Here is a 24,265-nt window from a genome sequence, read left to right on the forward strand (position 1 = left end):
GACTTAGTGAGAGGAGATAAGTTGGAGGAAGAGAAGAATGAAAAGGAGATAACGCGGAAGAATGAAGAAAAATAAAATACAGTAAAATTTAAGAAGACTGTAAAGTAGATAGGTTGAAGAAGACGTAGCACGAGTAGAAAGATTTGCTTGGGTAGAAAGAAAAAGAAGTATAGTAGTGAAAAGGAAGATGAAAGAGAAAGATAAGATGAAAACAAGAAGAAAAGTGGGAAGAGGAAAGGTACAACGATTATTGTGAATGTCGAATTCGTCACAAGTCGAGAAATAAAAGGGAAGTACGCCTGCTGACTTGCAGCTATGCTTTGCTATGCACTGCTTCTATTTCTCCATTTTTCTTATTGCACCATTTCTTGCGCATGCGCTGTCAACGAAGACCATTGCTTTTGAGAAAAGATAAAAAAATATATATAGAGAGCTTAACTGTGTACGTAGAAGTATAGGGAGGAAACATAGCTACTCTCTATTCTATGACTGGATGACACTGGTACTCTAGGTGGGTGAGTCATCTCGCTATCATAAAAAATCAATAGTTCTGAGAGAAGTTGAAAAAGAATAAAAATGTATGAAGTACAGTGGAATGAGATGGATTGTGGATGGGATGATAACCGTGGAAAATGCGTCAAAGGCCTTGGATAAATGGTCTGAGTCTGAGTTGAGGTTAGTCATCCACAACTGCAAAATAGTTTCGAGAAGATAATAGTTTATGTCATCAGGTGATGCAATCCTGTCACAGTTTGTCAGGGATAGGAGATCTTGATATCAAGTTTTTCAAGGAGCTGATGCTCATAGTATTAATTTCAGTTGGAAGATTTCAACTTGATGGATTAAATTTATATTACCTAGACGTGCAGTATTATGAAATACATAAACTACAATAATTTTACTTAGCCTACTACAAAATTAGAACAATGTAGAGGCGTTTTTCTTCTTCGAATAATATTTATTGTGCCTCACTTGTTTTGAATTGCTTTTAAAAACAAGTAGTTCTAAAAGCAAGGAACTGTGTATTGTATTTTCACAAAGTAGAAAATATGTATTGTTCTATTTCATGGCTAGTTGAAAATTCTTCATCTCAGTAAATAATGTATTTAAGTTCACTATGTGCTATTGTAATATGTTATTGTATTTTGTTTTGGTTCTCAAGTTTTGTTGTGTCTGGGTAAAACCCAAGGATATTGTATAGCTATACTATATACTATTCTTGGGTAAAACCCAGGTCAAATTCAATAGCTGCACTATAAAATTGGACACGGTTTACAGGTCAATATTGAAAAATTGTTTTGAAAAGAATACTACTTGTTTTTGAAGAATGTGTTGTTTGTTGTAAACAAGAAAGTCAAAACAATCAAGTATACTTGAACCGGCTGGCAAAAGCCAGGGTGTATAGAATTCTCTCTTGGGCAAAACCCGGCTGAAAGAACAAAGGGACAGAGATGATAATATTGAAGAAAGGGACTGAGCGGAACCAATAAATGTGTCCCCGTCACTATGACAGGCTGAAGTCCTATTTATTTTGTTCCAGGACGCTTGAAATCGGTTGGGGTTGGTTTCGGTCCAAAACGTCCCTTGAAAAAGGAATTTAGAAAAAATTGATCAGCGTGTTTTTGAAAAGAAGTATTCAACGTTACTGGGGTGGTCCTTTGTACAGAGAGGAGCTTCGTGAGCACGCATAATTTTCTGATCCTAATAGATTGAGCATTGAGTTCCCTGATATTTCATGATACAGTAACAGTAGATCCATCATTTGGAACAGACTACTAGTATTTATGCTAGTTGGGTCTGGAAATGTAGAAAACTTCAATGAGTAATATCATTGATGACAAGATTAAGTTATTGGAAAAAAGTATTCACTTACTGGTATTGAGAATGAAATTCAGAAACATACACACTTTTCTTCTTAATTTCAAATAGGTTTAAAGCCTCGTTTGTTAGAATTATATTTTTTAGCAAGAAGTAAGAGTCTTCAAACGATTCTAAATTGAAAACTATATGAGCCAGATCAATACTGTTATTAATAATATACTAGACATAATATGATGCAAAAATATGATTCGTTCTTCTAAATAAGAAGAGTTGAGTGTATTGTAATAATTGAGTGTCGCAATGTATATTGTACAGTCACAATGTATATGTAAATAACTTGCATTCGTGCCAATTTGTATAACATCATGTTGTCATCTTGCAGGAAACTTACTTTAGTGTTTAGCAACATATCATTGGATAGATGGACAGCATACATTTTGTGATTCACATTTGTGATAACAGAAACGCAGAACATTTCGTTTTTCATTATTAGCCTACTCCGTAGATGTCTGTTATAAATTTGATAATCTAGTGCATTAATTTGTTTCATCTTATACTACATCTATAATATATTTATTTTTTACTTTGATGAACATTACACTGGAGTGCAGATTTTGGAGCTAATAATTTTTTTTTCTTACAGGTAAACGGGGGATTAACAAATGTGATGTGGCTCCAGTTTTGGTTGGTGAGTGGAAACAATAAACCATAAAAACCGAAGGCGATGTTATGTTGAAAAAAGCTAGTTCACTATCAGTAGTTGTAATCCTGTGAACTTTGAATTAATGTTCTATTAACTTTTCCACAAACTTTTTTTGTAGCTCTGAATTATATTTGATAATTCGTTTACTTCAAATTATTCTATTTTGTATTAAGATGTGTTGAATATGCAATTCTATATTAATTAGCTATCTATAAATAAAAATATAAATCTGAGTACCCCTTGAAATTATTTCGTCACCACATGTTTCGGCTACTAATGCCATTTTCAAGTCGTGATGAAATAATTTCAAAGGGTACTCAGATTTATATTAAAAGTAGCCCTAAAGAAAAAAGACAATAATTAACTATCTATATTGGCATCAATCAATAATTTCGTGAAAATAGCATGATTACTATCGTTAAATAGCATATTGCCATCGTCAGTTCTCAATACACTACATTAAAATGGTGGGATATAATTGCTGAACACCTGAGGCATTTTGTAGCATTTAAATTTTTACTTTCCTTGCCCTATTACCATAGGTAAGGAAAGTATTGCTTTCCGAAAAAAATTAAGGTACCCCAATTTCTAAATTTCTATACGTTTCAAGGTCCCCTGACTCCAAAAAAGTGGTTTTTGGGTATTGGTCTGTATGTGTGTGTGTATGTGCGTCTGTGTACACGATATCTCATCTCCCAATAAACGGAATGACTTGAAATTTGGAACGTAAGCTCCTTACACTATAAGGATCCGACACGAACAATTTCGATCAAATGCGATTCAAGATGGCGGCTAAAATGGCGAAAATGTTGTCAAAAACAGGGTTTTTCGCGATTTTCTCGAAAACGGCTCCAACGATTTCGATTAAAGTACCTAATATAGTCATCGATAAGCTCTATCAACTGCCACAAGTCCCATATCTGTAAAAATTTCAGGAGCTCCGCTCCATCTATGCAAAGTTTGATTTTAGATTCTCAATTATCAGGCTTCAGATACAATTTAAAACAAAAAATTTTGAGTGGAAAAGATTGAGCATAAAAATCTCTACAATCAATGTTCAGTAACATTTTCACCTAAAATTTAAAATAAGCTCGAAATTCGAGAAAATGTTATTATTTCAATTGCAAACTGTTGGCAACTGTTGATTCTATTAAATCATTCACTATGAAGAGATAGTGTGTCTCCAGTGTTATAGTCCTGTCACCAGCTGGCTCAAATCTTTGAATAGTAGACTTGAAATGCGCGGGAACATAGCGTCAGGTGATCAATTTTCATAACGGCAAGGAAAATTGTGTGAGTGCGCCACACCAGATTTTTTATTTTAGATGATTTGATTGAAAATTCCAAGATTTCTTAAACAGTGAAATTCTTCTTCAAGAATTCATTTAATCTACTGGTCATATTGATAAATTGGTTCTTGTTCATTTCCATCATCGGATAAAATATAAGTAAATATCTATTTTTTTCTGAAAGTTGAAAACATAAACAACAGGCGATAATTGAAAATAGTGAATACTCTAGGAGCTTCTGCAGTTGGTGGATGTTGGAGATAACAACTAAACAGAAAAATTTTCAAGCCCAATATTATAATTGAAAATAGAGTATTTGAAATAGTAAACGTGAAATTTATTGAATATATGAGATGGAGTAAATTAAAAATAATAGGACAGTAAAATGATTGAAATAAACTTGATGATGAATCTTCCAAACCCAGTTCTTGTCAGTTTACAGGATCAAAGCTTCACTAACATGCAGTTATTGCTACTATAAAATATTTTACATGTACTTTCATGAATTTTCTAGGCTGTATTAATTAATATGAATGGTTTTGGTGGTAGTAAAAATCACTGTTTTATAATATAATTTTTACAAGGATATTTCCTATTTATCCCATATTTCATAAGGAGTACCAGAGTTTCCTGTTGAACACAATTTTAGAATTACCGTACTACTGTGTGAATGTATGTGGAGAATGAAACAATGTGGAATGTACTATAACATTGTAATCAATTTCATCACCTCATACAGGGCTATTTATGTTTAGAAAGTAGTTGATTAAGAAGACTACACGTTTATGCAAATTACAAGTTACATTTTAATGCACGATTTTTTTTATTTCTAACGAAATTGTTACTAATTGATAGTTTCAAGCAGTTGATTGATGTGATAATAATCTGATCAGTTTCACTCTCATTATTTTGAGAGAAATTCAATGAGTTGGGAATTCAAACTTGGAACGTCAGGCCTCAGGCATCATGAACATTTTTCTCAACTATTGGATTCCTTTACCTTTGATTCATTCAATCATTTATTTGGAATGAAATTCTCCAAGGCTTATAATTATTTAATATATTTATTTATTCCTCTTTTTCAAGAAAAAAGAGGCTGAAATGTATGATAAGTTTAAATTTAGATTTATAATTCAACTTTATAAGATTGAACAGATTTACTGTAACTTACTCAGAAAAGCTATCTGTACAGCTAGAAACCTTACATGTATAGCTCATCTATGCTTCAGACTATATGGCATGATTTAAAATGGAAAAACAATTTCTTGCAATCATAATTATTAACGGTTTTTACATCAACTTAATATTTCTATAAATTCATACAGTTAGAGGAATGTAACCTTATATAATTTTAATAAACCCATGATAAATCTTTCTGTTGAACTAATGCTTCATTATTGCCACTTAATTATAAGAATTGTTAACATATTATTTTTAATTTCTTCAAATTGATGGCAAATAAACTAGAAACAGTAGGACTACAAACAAATTTTAAAACCAACCAAAATGTATATTTGTGATTGCATAGGCCATAACTCGATTAAAGTAGTTTGATTGGAATGAAGAATCCAATGATTTCATGTATTCTCAGGAATGAATATATAAAATACTATAAGACACTATAATACCTTAATACTTAGCCTAAGGAAGTAAAGGAATACCTATCCAATGAATAAACACGATTAAAAAGTGTTAGAAAATTATATATATCTTTAAATTATAAATAAATAAAATTATTTATATCTGGAATAGCCTATTATGGATTCGAGTATGATGATTAAATTTTCGGATTCCTTGATTCATTTTGTTGATTGTCAGGAAATGTTGACAATTTTAAATGCTTGATTTCTCAAGCATGAAGGAGAACAGTGCTGTAGGTTTGGAGATGAATTATTGCATAACAGACTTTAGTTATCAAAGTGCAATAATTGCAATAGAGCAAGCAAGCAAGACTGATGATATTGGGCTGTGTTTCACAAGGCATTCCAAACAGACCGTGGTCTGACCTTGTCTAGAGAGATTTCAGCTGCTACCGTATCTCTTGCGAATTAAAGCATTGTGTCGCATAATTTTGCGGTAATTAACTGCGCCTGCGCCCTGCGGTATTTGTTTGCAACCTTCTGTAACTGTAACCTGATTATTGCTTGCTAGTTGTTACAGGGTGCAGTTATACTCTTATTCAGTAGGAAGTGTTAATGATAGCCTACAGTAGTTGCACTGCACTGTAACCACATCATAGAGGTGTGAAAAAACAGCGGTTTCTTTGCTCTTGAGGATTAAATTTTAAGTTTATTGTGGGAGGTGTAAGACTTGAATCTTATAATGTTATCGAACGAGATAATACTCGTATAAACTTATCAGCCTATTATGAAAACTTGAGTTTCATCACTGATATCGGGGCACCGATCTTCGCTAATTATTTTTATCTATTGATAAACAGGATACAATTCTTTAGAATGATCATGTTCATATTTTAAAGCTGGCTATACGTCAACTTATGAATTTCGGGGATGAGATATTTTGATTTTTCACAGACCGAGTGCGTCTCACTCATTTTTTTACTATCCACAGACGACGAAAGTCTCAGCTGTTTTTCCAAGGATGAATTATCCTTATTTAATGTCTTTTAGCGAGTTTTCCCAGGGATGAGACCTAGTGCAATCGAATTTTCATTTCATAAACCTACTATGTTCCAAATTTCGTGAAAATCGTTAGAGCCGATTTCGAGATCAGTTGGACATAAATAACCATAAATAGATATAAATAACCAAATATGTACAGAAATTGTTCGCTTAATATAATAGGATACCGTATGTAAATTAGTTATTATGACAACTCAAATATAAATATATAACTATTGATAAAATATTCGCCGGCCAGGTTGAGCCGAGACGATTAAGGTTTTGCACCCTCCAGTCTGCTAGAGCTACTTGGTCGTGGCTTCTAATCCGCCGGTAGGCATGGACATTTGTTCATATCATCCCATTACACTCTCACAAGCTAAAAGCTCATCTGGGCATCATCCATATTAATAGAAAAGAAACCTATTGAATTTAGATAAATCCACCTTAGTGATACATCAGTACAGTGTACTAATGTGTAAAATGAATTCATCTTGATGAATAATATATTTGTATTTTGTGATGTTGAATATCACAATTATAGTAAAAACACAACATAAAGTAAGTTACCCTTTATTTAAAATATTTCAAAACAACTAGTTTCGGCCTGTGGTCATTTTCGAGTTCAAATGAATAAATAAAAATTTTATAAATAATAAGAACTAATTGTTCTCTTGAAATATTTTGAGAATATTTTAAATATAGGGTTTTTTATGTTTCTATATTGTGTATTTTAATATTTTTTCAAAAAAGTAGCTAATGCTTGTGAAGTGATTTTATCACAATTGTTATATAATAACACCTCATGACCGAGTAATTAATAATTATTATTGTAATTAATTGCAGGTGCCAGAAGAGCTATGGATACATTGGTGTCGGACATAACTGCACTGAACTTGTCACCGCCACCGAGCTTCTCACGGCTGCCGCCAGATGGACACGAGTTCCCACCCGACTACCAGGAGTACCAGGACCAGCCTAACTACCAGGAGCCTCACTACCAGGACCCCAAATACCAGGAGCAACAGCTCACTGCCAAGGCACTCTCCTCCCCCCCACCGCTGCCCTGCTCTGCCCCGCCAATAATGCGCAAACCGGTCATGCGCAGTAGTTCTGCTCAGCAGCCAGATCTGTCGGAGGGTGCTGAAGATGGACCAGGCAAGTGTGGAACGCGTCCGCCTCCATCGTGGCGGAATGATGAGAAAAGTGAGAAGAGCGTTCGTGACAAGATTGCCATGTTCTCGAATGTGAATGATGAGGCGCCCATCTATCCGGCTGCCAGCGCCCAACCTGTGCGGGCAAACCGAAAGTTGAACAGGTAAAGTAGAACACATACAAGCTTTTTTCGAAACTCATGGTTTCATAATTGTGGAAAATATTATACTATGTCACAATGAAATCAATTTGTTTGAGAGTTGGCTTCATATTCTGTACAGTATTCCATATGAGTATTTATGTCCATGTAAGTCATGTAACATGTCTTGAATGAAGACTAAACGACTCAATGGAGTTTTTTTGGGATTAATTATTTATTGACATTTTAATGAAGTCCAGATTACAAAAGAATGATACGTGATGTAATATTAAAAACAGTTGATTTTATAAATTAGGACTCTCTTCATCAATGTCTATTTTATTTATTTGCTGGAATATTATGCCTATATTATAATAATCATTTCAAATATCTAATGAAAACTATATAAATAGAGAACTAAGGACTTCTGCTACTGAAAATATTGACCGAAGAACTAAATAGCAGAAGGAAGAACGAAATTTTGAAATTTTTGGACAGTTTCATTCTTTAGATTCCCTTCTGCTATTTAGTTCTTCGTTCAATATTTGCAGTAGCAGAAGTCCTTAGTTCTATTTATATAGCTTTCATTGGAAATTTATACTGAGAATGTTTGTTTATTTTAAAATAGTTTAATATTGATTTTCTTCTTGGTGTGTGAAGGTCACAAGTTCTAAGTACTGAAACCTGAAGACTTATCAGTATTATTCCTATGTTTTCATTCAATTCAATCTTTCAAGAATCCCGAGTGAAAACTTCAATACTTTGTGATCTATTTTTTACTGATATTTAATTGATTTTATTTATTTTCTTATCAGCTTTCCGCTGTTGATGAATCAGAACAGAAAATTAAAATGAATTTGAAGTGGGTTTATTTCATTTTCCAAATTACTATTTTATCATAGATGAAGGTTCATCAGATTATTAGCATGATTGAAATTCTACAATAACTGTTTATAATTATGGTTATATTATGTTTTATCAGTTGAAATAAATTGTGTTAATTTTTTGCAGGTTCAAGAGCTCTGAAGACGTGTTTTTGTCGAACGGGGGTAGCGCATGCGCAGACAGTCCATCGCACATCTTGCCAGGTGGCAAGCTGCTCTCACGATCGGTCATGTCTGTCGACAAGGTTGTCTCCTCCTCCGCCGCCTCCTCTAGTCCCTACCTGCCCGAGTCAGACGACGTCAGGACCATGAAGAAGGGCACCCTCACCTACAGTAGTTCCGTTGATGTCTCGCCTCTCGAGAGGCGCATCAAAACGAACGGCGTGCTTGAGTTTGCCAACAGAACGTGCAGTTCAACTGATCTGACGTCATCAGCGTCATCCACATCGTCAGCCTACTCTTCCTGCTCACCTGAGTCCTCCCTGTCACCAACCATCTCTCCCTATGTCGGCTACTCCAGTACACTCCCTAGAAAGAATCAAACCGAGAGGAAGACTTCTTTGGCCTCCACACGATCCCCAAGCCTTGACGGCGGCAACAAGTCACATACAACCGGCCTCTCCCGTGCGGTCAGTTTCACAGTTGGCAGTAAACTGCACACCCGTTCACAGAGTCTTGTAGATGTTGGATCAGGTCTCAACAAGTATGTGCCAAAATCAATCAACAACAGCAACAATACTGAAGAAGCTCGACGCGCTTCGTTGAATGCTCTCATTGAACAACGCCGTAGAAGTATCTCAAAACTACGCGGTCTTGTTATACCCGAGAAAGTCAATGAAGTTCCATCTATTCGTCAAACAATACTCGATCTACCTGAAATAATCAGCAAAGATGCTGTGCTACCCGCTAAGAAGAGCACGGAAGAAACAAGACTGCAGAGTATCAACTCGTATAGAATCGGAAGTAGTTGTATTAAACCAACTGCAACACAAACGGCAAGCACCAATTTGTTGACACCTCCCTGGAAAAGTGAAACAGACACAGGGGTGGACCTGCCCAAGTACTCACCAGCCTTCAAACGCAAATCACTGGCCGTCTATGGCATTTCATCGTCAGCCTCATCAGTCTCATCGTCACTCAGCTCCAGCCGGGAAGAGTTACGGCCCTACTTTGATAACAATTCTACAAACAACTTCAGTAAGATATCAAAAATGAACAAAGTTGCTGCCAGAAACGGCTACATGTCTAGTGATACAGATGCATTACAAAACAATGAGCCACCCAAGTCGTTGGAGAGCATTACATCACCAACGAGATCTGACATTAGTTTCGAGTTTGTTAGTAGCAGCCCCAGTTCACCCGATGATAAGATGATGACCAATGGTTCGTCGCAGTCGTCACTCAGGAACAACCATGAGCCCGAAGTGACTCCTGTCATCAAGATGACGAACGGCGGCGGCAAACGTCAGCAGTTGTCAGTTGATGGCAGGCGGTCGACAGGTGAGGAGAGCGACAACGATTCGGCTGTCAGTTCGTCGAGGTCGAGTATCTCGCACGACTTCTCGCCGCCACCTTCGCCGCTGCCCGATCACCTGCGTGACGGTCGCCAACATGATGGCACCCTGTCGCCATCCAACTCAGCCAGCAGCGGTGATCAGCGTACCTTGAGGAGAACTCTGTCGTCAGAGACCACCGCATCAGCTGCCTCGTCTACCGCGTCAACCCTCACGTCAGGCTCACAGGCCAGCTGCAGCAGCTCCAATAGCGACAGCATGAATCGGCGCGTGCTCAAAGCACAGAGTGTCGAAGCGATCAACCGAAAAAATGTGCTGTCCTCAGCACGCTTCAGCAGTGGCCAAGATTTGAAAGTCGGTTCACCACTTATTCAGAGAAAATTCGAAAACGAGAATATTTTAGACGTTGATGTTGAAAACGATAATAATCAAACTAATGATCAACAACATACTAAGAATTTCATTGAGAAACTGAACGAAACACTTCTGAAAGAAGATTCTATAGAGACAGGATCCAATGATCAGAATGAAGAAGATGGAGAGGAGTTGATATGCTACCAGATTGCGCAGTCAACCAATGTTAATTTCGAGTTGAACCCAACTAAAGTGGCCTACATGGAGGTGGAGGTAGTGGACGGCAACAACATGGCCGCCACAGAGTCTGAGCAAATGTTGTCAGATAGCAGCAGCAGTAATCCATCAAGTATGGATGGGCTCAGTTACGGATACTCGTCCGACTCGAAAATCATGTACAATGGGTCGGAGAATGAATGCGACAACAACAATGGCTTTTACAGTGGGAGTTACAAGGAGAGTGATAAGAACAGTGAGAGGCGTGTTGTGAAGAAGGATGTTGCCAAAAATGATAAGAGTTCTGCGATATCAAACGAGAAATCTGGACAGAAGGAGGTTGAGGATAGAGTGAATGGACAGAAAGAGGCGGCGAACGGCGGTGGAAAAGTGATGGCATCGTCGTCTGCGAGGGTGGCAGGCACGCGACGATCGGTGAGTGTGAACGACATCCGGAAGGCGTTCGAGAAGGCCGACCTGTCGGTGAACAAGCAGTCGATGAAGAGTGCTGCGGTGAACGGTTACAGTCACAGTCACAGTCATGCTCGGGTCTCGTCATTGGACTCGACGGCCAGCGAGGACAGCAGCTGTGTGCAGACTCCCACGCACTTCGGATCAATCACCAATCTGCAAAAGGAGCAGCAGTTTGGAAGCATCACGTCACTCGCGTCATCCACCAGTCTCATATCGCAACAGGTAACAACACCAATTCTATTTTTACAAATCACATTGATACTAAGTAATTACCCAAACACTAAACCTTATTCCCACACTGTGGTAAAGCTCACTGTATACAGACATCCCATTCCACACCTTGTGGTAAAGTTCACTGTATACACTCACCTCATTCCACACCTTGTGGTAAAGTTCACTGTATACAGTCAGTCTGAAAGAAACCACACTACAAAGTGAAAAACGTCAAGTGTAACAGTGAGTAAGAATATAATTTATGCATATAATGAACATCAACTACTATGTCATGAGGAGGTAGCAATATATTTTTAATTAAAATGGTAAATTCCTTGTTGTGAGTAAATTTTAGTTATAGGACCGTGGTTTCGTGTTGATACAAACTCAGTATAGTTGAAGAGAGATGTTGGCATTAACACGAAACTCATAATTACATAATATACAGGTACACACAATCATGAAACTCTAATTGATTTCAAGTAGGTAAGGAATCCCTGTTTCTATTTGACAAAAAATCGTCTAAAAAATATTCTAGTTATGTCTAGACAAAACTAATCATGACTAGATATCTGTCTAGACAACTATCTAGATATCTAGTTGTCTAGACAACTAGATAGATAACTATCTAGACAGATATCTAGTCATGTTATTATATGGAATGATACAGATTTTAAGCTTCATCTAGATATCTATGTGGAAACAGTCAATCACTCTTCAATACATGATACATAATGAGGACATTTAATACATATGAGGATACATGTATTGAAGCCATGTGCACTCACACGCTAGAACAGTGATGAATACGTGAGCACTAAGACTGTCATCAACTTTACAAGTCTTTGCATTCGGATATTGAAAGTTACAGGCCTGACTGTGAAAAGATCGACCCCGTTCTTGTTTAGATTATAAACCAAATCAGTCGCGTAATTAACAAGATTCTCAGTTGTGGGCCCGGCGACACAGGGTGCGATCTGCGATAACAATTTTATTAGGAACAATATGGATATTATAATAGATACCTGTAGGACTTTAGAACGCTCTCTTTGTAGCCTGGCCCTCAAAGACATCAGCCTAATCAGTTTCTCTTTGACAAGATTATATCATAATGTAAAGACCTACATGAAAAGTTTTTTGAAAAAAATCTGAAAATGTTAGGAAATTTGTATAACCGTATTTTTAATGTCCTTGCCCTATTACCATAGGTATGGAAAGTATTGCTTTCCAAAAAAATTAAGGTACCCTAATTTCAAGTTTTCTATACGTTTCAAGGTCCCCTGAGTCCAAAAACATGATTTTTTCATCTACCTATAGGCCTACAATAGTTTTATTCTTTTCGGTTTTCAATCTAATTAAATTCTAAATTTTAGTTTGTATATATCTGGACTCGAAATTTGATTCAAAGTGAAGCAACATAACCTACCTTTTAGACATTGGCTTACTACTATCAAAATTCGGAAATGGGGCAGTTTTGGGCTGGGCCAGTTGATCCTTTTCTAATCATTTATTTGATGTGTGTATTGTTAAATGTAAATAAAATAATAATATTGTTGTTTATTGAATTTGATTGATTGTCGTGTTTGTGTAGGAATTGCAGCAGCTGATTGACGACGCGAACCAGACGCTGGAGGAGAGTGGTCGGGGTGGTGGGGGTAGCGGAGGTGTGAGCATGGGCCACGAGGTGTTGGTGGTGATCCTGCACCGCGACCTGCCTGCTAGCAGTGTGGGCATCACTCTGGCCGGCGGTGCCGATTACGAGTCCAAGCAGATCACTGTCAGTCTATATTATATATTTTATTATATAGTCTTATTGATAATTCGAAATACTTTGTTCAAAATTGCTTTAAATAAGATAAATATTATTATTAATTCTTATCAACTTTCTGCCCAATTTTTTCAATCTTTGGAAGGCCAATATAGCATAAACTTCAAATCCCTTATCATTTCTGACTGAGACTTCAAGTTGAGGCGCTATTGCCCTCCAAAGATTAATAAAATAGGCTAAGAAGTTGATAAAAATAAATAATGATTGAACACTCTTAATATTGGGATGAGTAACCGAAACTCGTCGAGTCATCAAAAAACATTAATATACTAGTGATTCTATACAGAGTGAGTCATATGTATGGTATGTACAAGCAGCTAGTAATACTCTACCCTTCAATAAATTGGAGAATGTTGTAGATATAATACTGTAAATTTCAGGATAAATTATTAATCAAATTCTCTACCTTTTGACGTACAACTGAATTTCAACCTCTTATAAGGGGGTAGAGTATCTGACCAGTACCTAATCCTGGAAGTTACGGTATTACATCTACAACAGTCTCCACCTTATTCAAGGGTTCCTATACATATGACTCTATATCACTCTATATTATAATGAATATATAAATTGAATTTTATTGTATTTGCCAGACAAGAAATCACTTATTCAACACATTCCAAGAATGGTAACATCATATTTGTGATTTTGTCTAAATTCAAATGTTATACATTAAACAGTCCTCAACCATAAACAGTCAATATTTCAAGTCTCAACAGTTCAATATCAAAAGATCTATCTCTCAGGCTTAATATTATATAAGACCTATAAATAGAAATAAAAATGAAAATCTCAGTACCCTTTTTGAATTATTTCATCACAACATGTTTCAACATTGATGCCATTTTCAAGTAAACATGATCACTTGAAAATGGCATCAATGTTGAAACATGTTGTGATGAAATAATTCAAAAAGCGTACTGAGATTTTTATTTTAATTCTATTTATATTACAAGTAGCCCTATACAGGAAAGAGACTATATAAGACCTTGTTGTCCCACAGTCCGGAAATAAAATATAATTTTATTGTTAAGAATCCATATGGATTATCATTCACCATTACTGTTGATGCAATGCAACTATTATCATCCCTTCAATCTCTGTAGATTATACTTAGAAAACAAAAAAATATGTTATTATTTGGTTTGAAGGAATGAAATTGGTCATTATTCAGGTCATTGTTTCAACAATGAAAACATAAACAGTAAAAATGAACTTGAACTTTCAACAGTAAAAACATACTTTATTTTTTCTGACATGTCATTCATTATTAAAATTTGGGAATAGAATAGTTTTGGGCTATTCCTGTTGTTCTTCCCCAATCATACTTATATGATTTGTTATTATATCCGCAAATGAATAAATTTATTTGTTCAAATTTCAAGCTGGGAGCTTGGCTAGGTTCCGATAACTTTTCTTCTCCAAACCAGACTGCACACAGGGACAATAGCGTCCACTGGTCTCACGGGAATGCGGAATTGGAAAAGCCATGTACATTTGAGTACCGGTCATTCCAATTCCGCGTTCCCGTAACAGCTACTAATGGGAATGAAAATATTCAATACACTCTCAACTCACATTGAAGAAATTGAGGGCTTGCAGGAGTTCAAAAGAACACTTAGGAAATTTCTTAGTGAATGTTCATACAAAATATCGGAATTCCTTGCGGATTATTTTTGCTCCATGTATGTTATGTGGAATTTGTTGTTGTTGTTGTTTCAACAATGTGAATTAGTTGTTGTGTTTGTGTAGATGGAGTATATTAGATTACAAAACTTTGACGTGTCATATACTTGACATCACATATACAAGCAGCTCTGCTTCCTTGTTGTAGTTCCATATGACGAATATGGAAAGAAAGAATGTCGCTTTATGCAGAATACAAATTCAGATTATGGAGGATACAACATACTTATGGAGGTTCTTTTGGAGCGTTTGAGTTTCAAGCACTGTGTTACTGTACATTACACCTATATTTCATCATGTACATTATCATGCATGTTACTATACCTTATGCTTATACATTATTTATTAAGATAGCATGTGTAAAATAATTGCTTATTGATGATGATTGTTGCGTTGTGTTGCGCATGCGCAGGTTCACAAAGTGTTGGCGGGCAGTCCGGCTGACCGTGATGGCCGCATCCAGAAAGGGGACAGAATCCTGTCCATCAATGGCAAAAGCATGAAGGGAGTCACGCACAGAGAATCTCTAACTATTCTCAAGGTTAGTAAATTGCCTTGCACTGCCCTTTTTTCATCATTCGAAAGGGTTTTTAATATTTGAATATATTTTTCTTATCAACTAAAATGTGTAGAAGAAAATAATTCGAAACTGTTAATCAAGTTTACTGCCACAAAAAATTGCATATACTATTAAATTATCACATAAAATACTTGTACCCTTTTTAGAATGTTTTACATGAACACAGCTATAGTGAGGTCCACGTTATAATGACAGTGGATAAAGATAGAAGAATAGCGATGCCGATTTTCTGCATTAATTAATCATATTTCTACACTGTCAAAAACATAATTGGCACCGTTGTGGACCTAGAAAAGGATAGTACCACCGGCTTTGTCGAATGATAGACAAGAATAGCAAAACCAAAGTTGATCAAATACTGTCACTATAACGTGAACCTCACTATAGTTTCGAGCATTCATGTCATTTTCAAGTGTCAAAAAAAGACACTCGCTTGAAAAGGTGCTTGAAACTAGTTGTGTTTATGTAAAATATTATAAGAAGGGTACTAGTAATTTATAAAATAATTCAGCAATCCAAGTTGCCCTATTAAAATGTTTCATTAGAATACATGACATTGTGTAGAATGAGATTTACTCTTGAGATAAAAGTGAGAGAATTAAACTGTGGTTGAGAATTTTTTGTTTGTTTTATTTATGTGGAGAATATGGAATCATTTATGATACAAGTAAATCCTAAGATGTATTGATAATCATTTGATCATCGTTGTAATGTATTATAAAGAATTATACTAATGTATTCTTATATAACTTTTAAGTGAAAAAACTCATTCACTTAAATTCACTTGAATCATTACTAATGTATTCTTATATAACTTTCAAGTGAAAAAACACTCACATTCTTTGGTGTGGCGACGACGGTTTCGTGCTGGTATTGCACATTCTGCACGAAACGGTCGTCGCCACACCAAATAATGTGAGTGTTTTTTTACTTGAAAGTTATATAAGAATAAATTAGTAATGATTCAAGTGAAAACAAGATGAATAACCAACAACGTAAAAAATGTATTGTAGATGAAAACATGTGTGACAATTTTGCATATTTTTGTTGAATTCATTTTATCGACTGTTGTTTTCTGTTTAAAAAGAATAAGTCATTTATTTATAATTGTAATAATTATTGTGGTGTGCAGGCTCCCCGACCGGAAGTGGTCTTGGTGGTTTCAAGATGGCGGCCGGAGGGTGGTCAGGAGGGGGTTTCACCGCCAGAGGACCCCCTGGTGGTCAGCATCAGAAACAACCAGCGACATCCGCGCATTCCGGAGCAGCCTCTTGACCTCACCACCGCTCTACTCATTGAAAAAGGTACAACACGTTTTCATAATTCATTTTATCATAGATTTTTATCCAATGATGAGTAGTAGTCATGTGTATTATTCATGAGTATTAGTAGTATCATAAAGTCAAACGTTGTGGAAAAGCTTTTTAATTGGAAAAAAAAATTATTCTCTAAGGTAAAGGCAATAAAAAAGGTTTCAAAGAAGTAAGGGAATTTTCACGATTGATGCTGTAATCTTTTATTGTATGCTTCTCAGGGTTAGAGGCACTCAATCTAAGTTTAGCTGGTGGAATGAACCATGCTAGGGTCGAATTTATTACAAAGAGATCCATTCTGAGTTTAAACCATCAGTTGCACCGATTTAGTTATGATAGCCTACTTGAAATGTGCATATGGCGCTTGGTGTTCAGTTGGTGTACACGCCACTATAGTGAGGTCCACGTTATAAAGGCAGTGGAGAAAGATAGCAGAACAACGTTGCCGATCCACTGTCTTGTCAATGCCTTCTATAGACGGTAGCTGATACAGGTTTATTGATGTAATATTAACTGTTCATACTAGTTTAAAATAATCAATTTTATTTTATTAAGTAAGAAATTATACTTTTCAATAATTATTTCATAATGAATTTAAATAATTAAGATAAAATATTTTCTCAATTAATAATGAAAATCTACATTGTTAAAAGACGATCTGGCAACAGAGCAAATCGAGAAAGAGATAGCGCTATCTGCTTTGTTGAATGATAGACAAGGATAGCAATACCATTGCTAATCAAACACTGCCATTATAATGTGGAACTCACTATGAACTATTGACAACTGCTGTGTGTACTGGAGCTGAGATGTACACTCACATGTACTTGAAGAAGAATATTTTTCCAGTTGAACTTTTTTGGGTGTCCACTAGATCAATACATAATTGGCCCTGTTGCTTTAGAAAAAATACTATAAAATCGTCAACTCCAGCTTCAATTTCCAGCCAATCTTGAGAATCATTCACAAATTTTTCGCTGAAACTTGACCCAGTCGTTCTCGAAAAAGCCTTGAAAATGTATTGAATGAAAATCATCCATAGTCAGGTCATATTATCAACACCACGTGACAGTAAAAAAGATAGTTATGAATAATATCTAATTAATTAATCAATTGAAATAAATGATTAAGGCCTCGTTGCACAAAAGCCGGTTAAATTTCAATCGTGATTAATTTCACGAAAACCAATTAGAGAAGGCCTTTTTGATAAGACGGCTTCTATGATTGGTTCCGTAGAATTAATCACGGTTAAAATTTAACCGGCTGTTGTGCAACCGGCGCTAAGACCTCTAGAGGTCCGCAGGAGGGAGTCACACGTAGACAGGTCAAGTGAGCAAAAAATAAAATACTAAGAGGTTTATAGAAATAAATTCTTTTTTCAACTCATTAAAAATTGACACCTGTGCTACATCTTTGTGTTTCATTTCTATATTTATTAATGTTTTGTTATTGCGTATTGAATCTTGTGTGCTGAATGTTTTTTCTCGTTATTTCGTGGTACCGGTAATGATTAACTGTTTTTATTTATAAATTATTGTATTACTCTATTATTCATTTACTGAGTTATGTAAACAGTTTCCTTTTGAAGAGAATAAAATTTCAATTTGATTGATGTATCAAATGAAGAGAATAAATTTTGAATTTGATTGATGTATGAATTGATGTGTGTGTTGCAGAGTGTGTGTCCCGAGGGCCGCCGGTAACAGTGTGCCTGCAGAAGGATGGCGCCGGCCTTGGCTTCAGCCTCGAGGGAGGCAAGGATTCGCCGCTCGGCGACATGCCGCTCACCATTAAGAAAATATTCACTGGTACGCAACACAACTATTCACCAAATCTATTTTATTGTATCCACTCTAGTATAAAAACCGTCAATAAAAACCGATTTGTCTCTATAGAAAGACATAACTCAATTCTGTCTAGAGAATATTTTATCCACTCTTGTATGGAAACCTTACATAAAACCGATTTGTCTCTATATTGAGACTAACTTAATTCTACTTAGGGTATATTTTATCCACTCTTGTATGGAAACCGTAAATAAACTGGATTATTCATTTATCTGTGGATAGAATTACAGATCTTATGAACATGATTGGGAAAGAACAACAGGCTTTGCCCAAAACTATTTTACTTCTTTTTGCCTCTATAGTAAGTAAAGTGTCACTTTAAACTATCAGGATTGGCTGAATGATTCCTTATTCCTTGAGTATATTGATTCCTTATTCATAAGGAATGCTGATATTTCGGAATGAATCTCACTATAGCAAGAAATATGAAAATTCATGTTGTAGGCATATGCCTTGCACGAATGCCCAGTTTTCACGGTTAGTGGAATTTTTAGTTACTGGAGGCAGTTACTGGAATCATGTAAATTTTCCCGTAGGACACTCACTTGTAACATTTGGTTAACATTTGGTCACATACTTGAAACACTAATCTTGGAAATTGGGTATTCGCTATGAGCAAGGTCTATAGAAAGAGTTTTAGAGCAACTGCACCCATCTTATAAGGGTAATGGTAGAATTTTTTTGTAAAATATGTATGTCCCAATGTATAATTTGATGGACTGCGCCCATCTTATAAGGCTAATTGTAGGAATTTGGTTGAAAAGTGAGTATGTATAATTTGACGAACTGCGCCCATCTTATATGGCGTATTACTATTATTTATTATTACTAGTACTATTCCTGCTAACGGCAGGAATTTGTTTGAGAAGTGAGTATGATTTGATGGGTTTACTGTGTTTCAGGTGGTTGTGCGGAGAAGAGCGGCCAGCTGTTCGCAGGTGACGAGCTTTTGGTTGTGAATGGAACCGACGTGACTGGCATGTCACGCATCGAGGCATGGTCGCTCATGAAGCGCCTCGCCGACGGACGAGTCACGCTCAGTCTACGCCACAAGACCGTATAGGAGCCCTACACTACACGACAACAGACACATAGAACACATGTAGCAGGATGAGGAAAAAAGCACAGAGAGGAAAATAACAGATAAGATGAGAGAAGAGAGATGATAAGAACAAGGGTGGAAGTGAAGTGGTATTGTAAATCAAACTCTGTGTTTCTGTTGGAAAAAAGAATGGATAAGGTGAAAGAAGAGAGAGGATAAGAACAGGGGTGAAAGAGAAGTAGTAGTGTAAGGCAAACTGTTGTGCCTAAATTAATTCCTTAAGTTATTCCTTCAACATGTTGGAAATACAGTATCTATAACAAATTCCGAATATAGAGGAAAACCAAGCGAGAGAAAGTAAGACTAACATGCTGTAGTAGAGCAGAGGAAAAAGAGGAACATTGAAGGATAATGTACGATATGAATAAGAAGTGAGATGAAGTGAGTTTAGTGCTCTCTTGAATTAAGGAGTAGCCTATGTTACCTATCCCTCTGAAACACAGTTCCAATATTTGAATCTAAAAGAAAAGAAATTGGATAATTAAGGGGAAGAATGAAGCTGGACATGAAAAAGAAGCAGGCAAAGGAAGATAAAGGAGAATGAAACTGATAGAAAAATAGGAACTGTTTTTGGATTGAATCAAATTCCTCTTGAAACTTATGTAAATGTGTTGACATTCAATCCCAATTGGTTAGAAATACTAGGCAGTGATTTTTCAGTGAATCTCTTGTGGCTTTCCAATAACTCCAAGACTGAGTGTTTAGTTCAGATTTGAAGGCGGTGGAATTTTGAATATAGTAATGAAGGAAACAACAACTCATCAACGAAGATCCGAGCGAACGACTAAGCTGTGGATACAATTAAGACCAATACTTGATGTGTTATTCAAAACATAAATGGTAGTTGTAGAATGTAGGTAATAGATGGACGTTATTAACTGGTGCTACAACAGTGTATTTAGCGAGTGGACTATTAATTGGCGAACATTTTTTTCGGCCGGGATTTGCGAATATACACCAGAATAGATTTTCGGCTTTCAGTGAGATGTGTGGAGACTGTCGCTTCTGAAGACTGAATTATGTAACAAGTGCAATTATTAATGAATTTTGAAAACTGTAAAAGGACCTATTAACAATAAAAGGACAAGTAACAATATTCTCTGATTATTGAATAATTACTAACTTTGTGAAAGTATTTTTCTATTATTACAAAGAGTCAAGTTAATCAAGGGTTTTTGATTGTGTCATGATTGATATCATGTATCCAAAACAAACCAATTAGAAATTGATGATTTACATAAAAATTTATTAAAAGATGGCAGAATAAAAAATATATTGAGCATGAAAATGAATGAGAAACCTTTGAAGTAATTTTTGTGCAAGTTTGTTACACTTTGTGTAACTTATAATATTTCCATCTTATGAAGATTTTATCTCCTGCTTGTAAAAGAATAAATAAGAGAAATCTGTCCAAATTTGTCAAATTGGAAAAAAGACAGACTGATTTTCTGAAATTTGAAGAACTTTCAGGTTGGCTATTGCCATAAAGGCCTGAGAATCATGAAAATAACAATGAATTGCATTTTAAATGCTTTGCATAATAATCTGTGATAAATTTTTGAATAGTATGCATTAAACTATACTTCTGAGTATTGGAGTATTAAATTATGCATATACAAGTTTGATCAAAATTAATGTAAGTCATTGTATCTTTATTATCTATTCTGTATATTATATTATTATTGGATAAATTCGTTGCTTAATGAAATTAACTACTGTATCTACTAATATTTTTATCGATCCTTGTGCACTATCAGATGCATAATAATATGAAAAATTATTTATCTTCGAGAGTTTTAATTTCATTAAAAATAATATATATTTTGCGAATAATAATTTATATTAATACTGCCTTAATTCATTTGTATCATTTAATTGTAGCCTATATCCTGCTATTATCTGATGTATCCTGACGTAAATTTGTATGCTAATAATGTACATAAAATGTATTTTTCAATGTGTATCATATAGTTTCCTAATTATATTTTTATAAATATGTGTACAGAGTCCATCATATTATTGTAGCTCAGAAGGCTATTATTGTTTGATTATGTTTTGAATTTTCATGTTTCAATTATATTTGTGTTAATATGTTCGAACAAGACAATAGAGTTCCAAGTTCTATGAGAACAAGAAATTTCAATTGGATTAAAACTGTTCCATCAATTATTTATTTTCAATTTAAATACATTAATCAAGAAATAAAAAACCAATAGTCTCTTGTAATAGTGGAGAAAGATTAGAACAGGAGTAGTAACTAATGTCTCAAGATAATTGTTTCAATTATAGACTACCACTAAATTTCTGTAAACTTTCAGTAAGTTACAGTATTTAAAATGTTTCTATGCAATGAATCAGATTCATAAGGCCCATCAAATAAAAGTGTGTGTAACATAGATATGATACTTATATATTACTATAATCTTATTAGCTATGAGATCAGTAACGAATAATTATTATGTACTGTTCAGTTCATAAAATCTTTCATAAATTGTTGAATAATTTGTTTCTTGTGATTTCTATACTACCCAAATTACCAATGCATTTACCAGGCAAATCAATCTAGCTGGCTGACTTCTAAGCCCGGATCTACTATTAAATAGTTGCCAGATCATGAGGCAAGGCATCTACCAAGGGTTGCACACAGCCAACACACCACCCCACAGAAAAATCGAACATGAGTCGGATCAGAATGCTGCATGCCAATAAGTGTGTCTTCAGTTCAAGTCTGTACACAGCCACAAAGTAAAGGGGATCTAATCCTTCTCTGTGACCCAGCCTAGGGTCACTTTCTCCGAAAAAGTTGAACTAAAATGATTATTGTAGTTTAAACCATAATTATATAGGCTGACTCAATTGAAACACAACATTATAATGAATGCGACCATACATTGATTAAAACGGGTTTAATAGTTGAACCAACTTTGGAAGAAGCGACCCTCAACTGTTCAAGATGCATTTTTGTTGCTGCGACCGCGATTAGGCTATATTGATATTGTCGACTACAAACTTCAACCAAGCAAAAATGGGACTGCTTTCAGTCCAAAATTATTTTCAATAGCAGAAAATGTAGTTCTTATTTGCCATGAATATTCACCAATCTATTGTATTGATAATACAATATAGGCCTATTTCTGGATGTTGGAATTTGGAATCCGTCAGGAAAAACTCAACGCTTAACCAAAAATGATTAGAGTGTAACAGGGCCGCCCCGAGGTTAATAGGCGCCCAGGGCTAGATTTTGATATGCGCCCCCCCTCCCAAGTATAGCGCGGTAAGGTACCTATTATTTAAAAGTAAAGCTACATTGCTCTTCCAGGAGAGCTTCCATTATGGGCTGCATCCTCTCCTTGATAATCATGCTACAGATTTTGTAAGCAGAGTTTAGCAAGCTGATTCCTCTATAGTTGTCATAGGAACTTCTTAGTCCAGTCAATATAGACATAAAAAAGGAGGTGTGCTTGCAATTTATATTGTAGTTCTGATTTTTTAATATATTATGTGGATACATGAGAGAAGTTCAAAAAAAAATATTCCAAAACCTCGTATTTTCAGTTATTTTTCCAGTTTTCAGCTATTTCTGCCAAATCCAGTAATAATAAATTTGCTCTAGCCTTTGTTTTAGATTATAAAATTCTGAATAAAATGAGATCATTCGCAACTCTTTATCTTCAATAAGTACTGAGTTATGATTTTCCCAAAAATGAGTAAATTTTAATTATATGTGTAGTGTAAATTGTGGCATAAACAATAATAACTTGACGTTCACTGACTAAATTTTGGTGAATACAGTCACTCTACGCATAGCATAGGCGTATATTTTTGCAGTCATTGAGTGAGCCTGTGCGCGCCCACTGCTCCTGCAACCTGCAAGTCGTCATTGGTCGCTTCTTTGTCCCAAGCTGGGTGATAAAACTTCTTATTCTATACTCTTTTCTAACCTTGTATTCTGCAGGCTTAAACCAATTTATTTTCAAATTTCCGTTGATATTCCTAAATAGAAAATTTTTTAATAAAAAATAAATCAAATTTTTCAATTTAAAATAAATTAAAATTCTTCAATTTAGGAATATCAACGGAAATTTAAAATTAAATAGGGTTTAACCTGCAGAATACAAGGTTAGAAAAGAGTATAAGATAAGAAGTTTTCATCATCCAGCTTGGGACAAGCTATTGATTGATATTGTTGATCAAAAACTATAATTATTCATCAGAATTAATTTTTTTTGTTAATGAGTTAAACATAGAAATGGATTGATAAGAAAATGGTTCAAGACTTTTAACGTGAAGGTGAAATAAAGGTACTTGAACCAATAATGTCGGGGCGGTAATCATTATACGACCGTGTGGCGCCCCCCTAGCCGTGGCGCCCGGGGCGATCGCCCCGGTCGCCCTGCCCTTTGGGTGGCCCTAGAATGTAACATTTTCTGTTAGAAAAGTGTTCATAAACAAACATCCAACACCACATAATAAGTTTCTACTTTCTTTTGTGAAGAACCCGTGTAAGGGCGAAACCATGTGTTTTT

At 35.4% G+C, this 24,265-nt stretch overlaps 1 protein-coding gene across 2 annotated transcripts in view; it reads left to right on the plus strand.

Annotated features, from left to right (window-relative positions):
• Positions 1-22,243, plus strand: part of LOC111062867 — a 371,950-nt gene extending 349,707 nt beyond the window's left edge. Inside the window, exons 7-14 of one of the 2 annotated variants that reach the window (XM_039420796.1) lie at positions 2,465-2,509; positions 7,281-7,752; positions 8,740-11,392; positions 12,975-13,160; positions 15,310-15,438; positions 16,610-16,781; positions 18,467-18,598; positions 19,540-22,243. In XM_039420796.1, coding sequence (XP_039276730.1) covers positions 2,465-2,509; positions 7,281-7,752; positions 8,740-11,392; positions 12,975-13,160; positions 15,310-15,438; positions 16,610-16,781; positions 18,467-18,598; positions 19,540-19,700 — 3,950 coding nt within the window. In that variant the 3' untranslated portion in view covers positions 19,701-22,243. The remainder of the gene's footprint in view (positions 1-2,464; positions 2,510-7,280; positions 7,753-8,739; positions 11,393-12,974; positions 13,161-15,309; positions 15,439-16,609; positions 16,782-18,466; positions 18,599-19,539) is intronic. The other variant, XM_039420797.1, reaches the window with a different exon arrangement.
• Positions 22,244-24,265: the final 2,022 nt, after the last annotated feature.

This window comes from Nilaparvata lugens, chromosome 2, assembly GCF_014356525.2.
Source record: "Nilaparvata lugens isolate BPH chromosome 2, ASM1435652v1, whole genome shotgun sequence".
Taxonomy (NCBI): domain Eukaryota; kingdom Metazoa; phylum Arthropoda; class Insecta; order Hemiptera; family Delphacidae; genus Nilaparvata; species Nilaparvata lugens.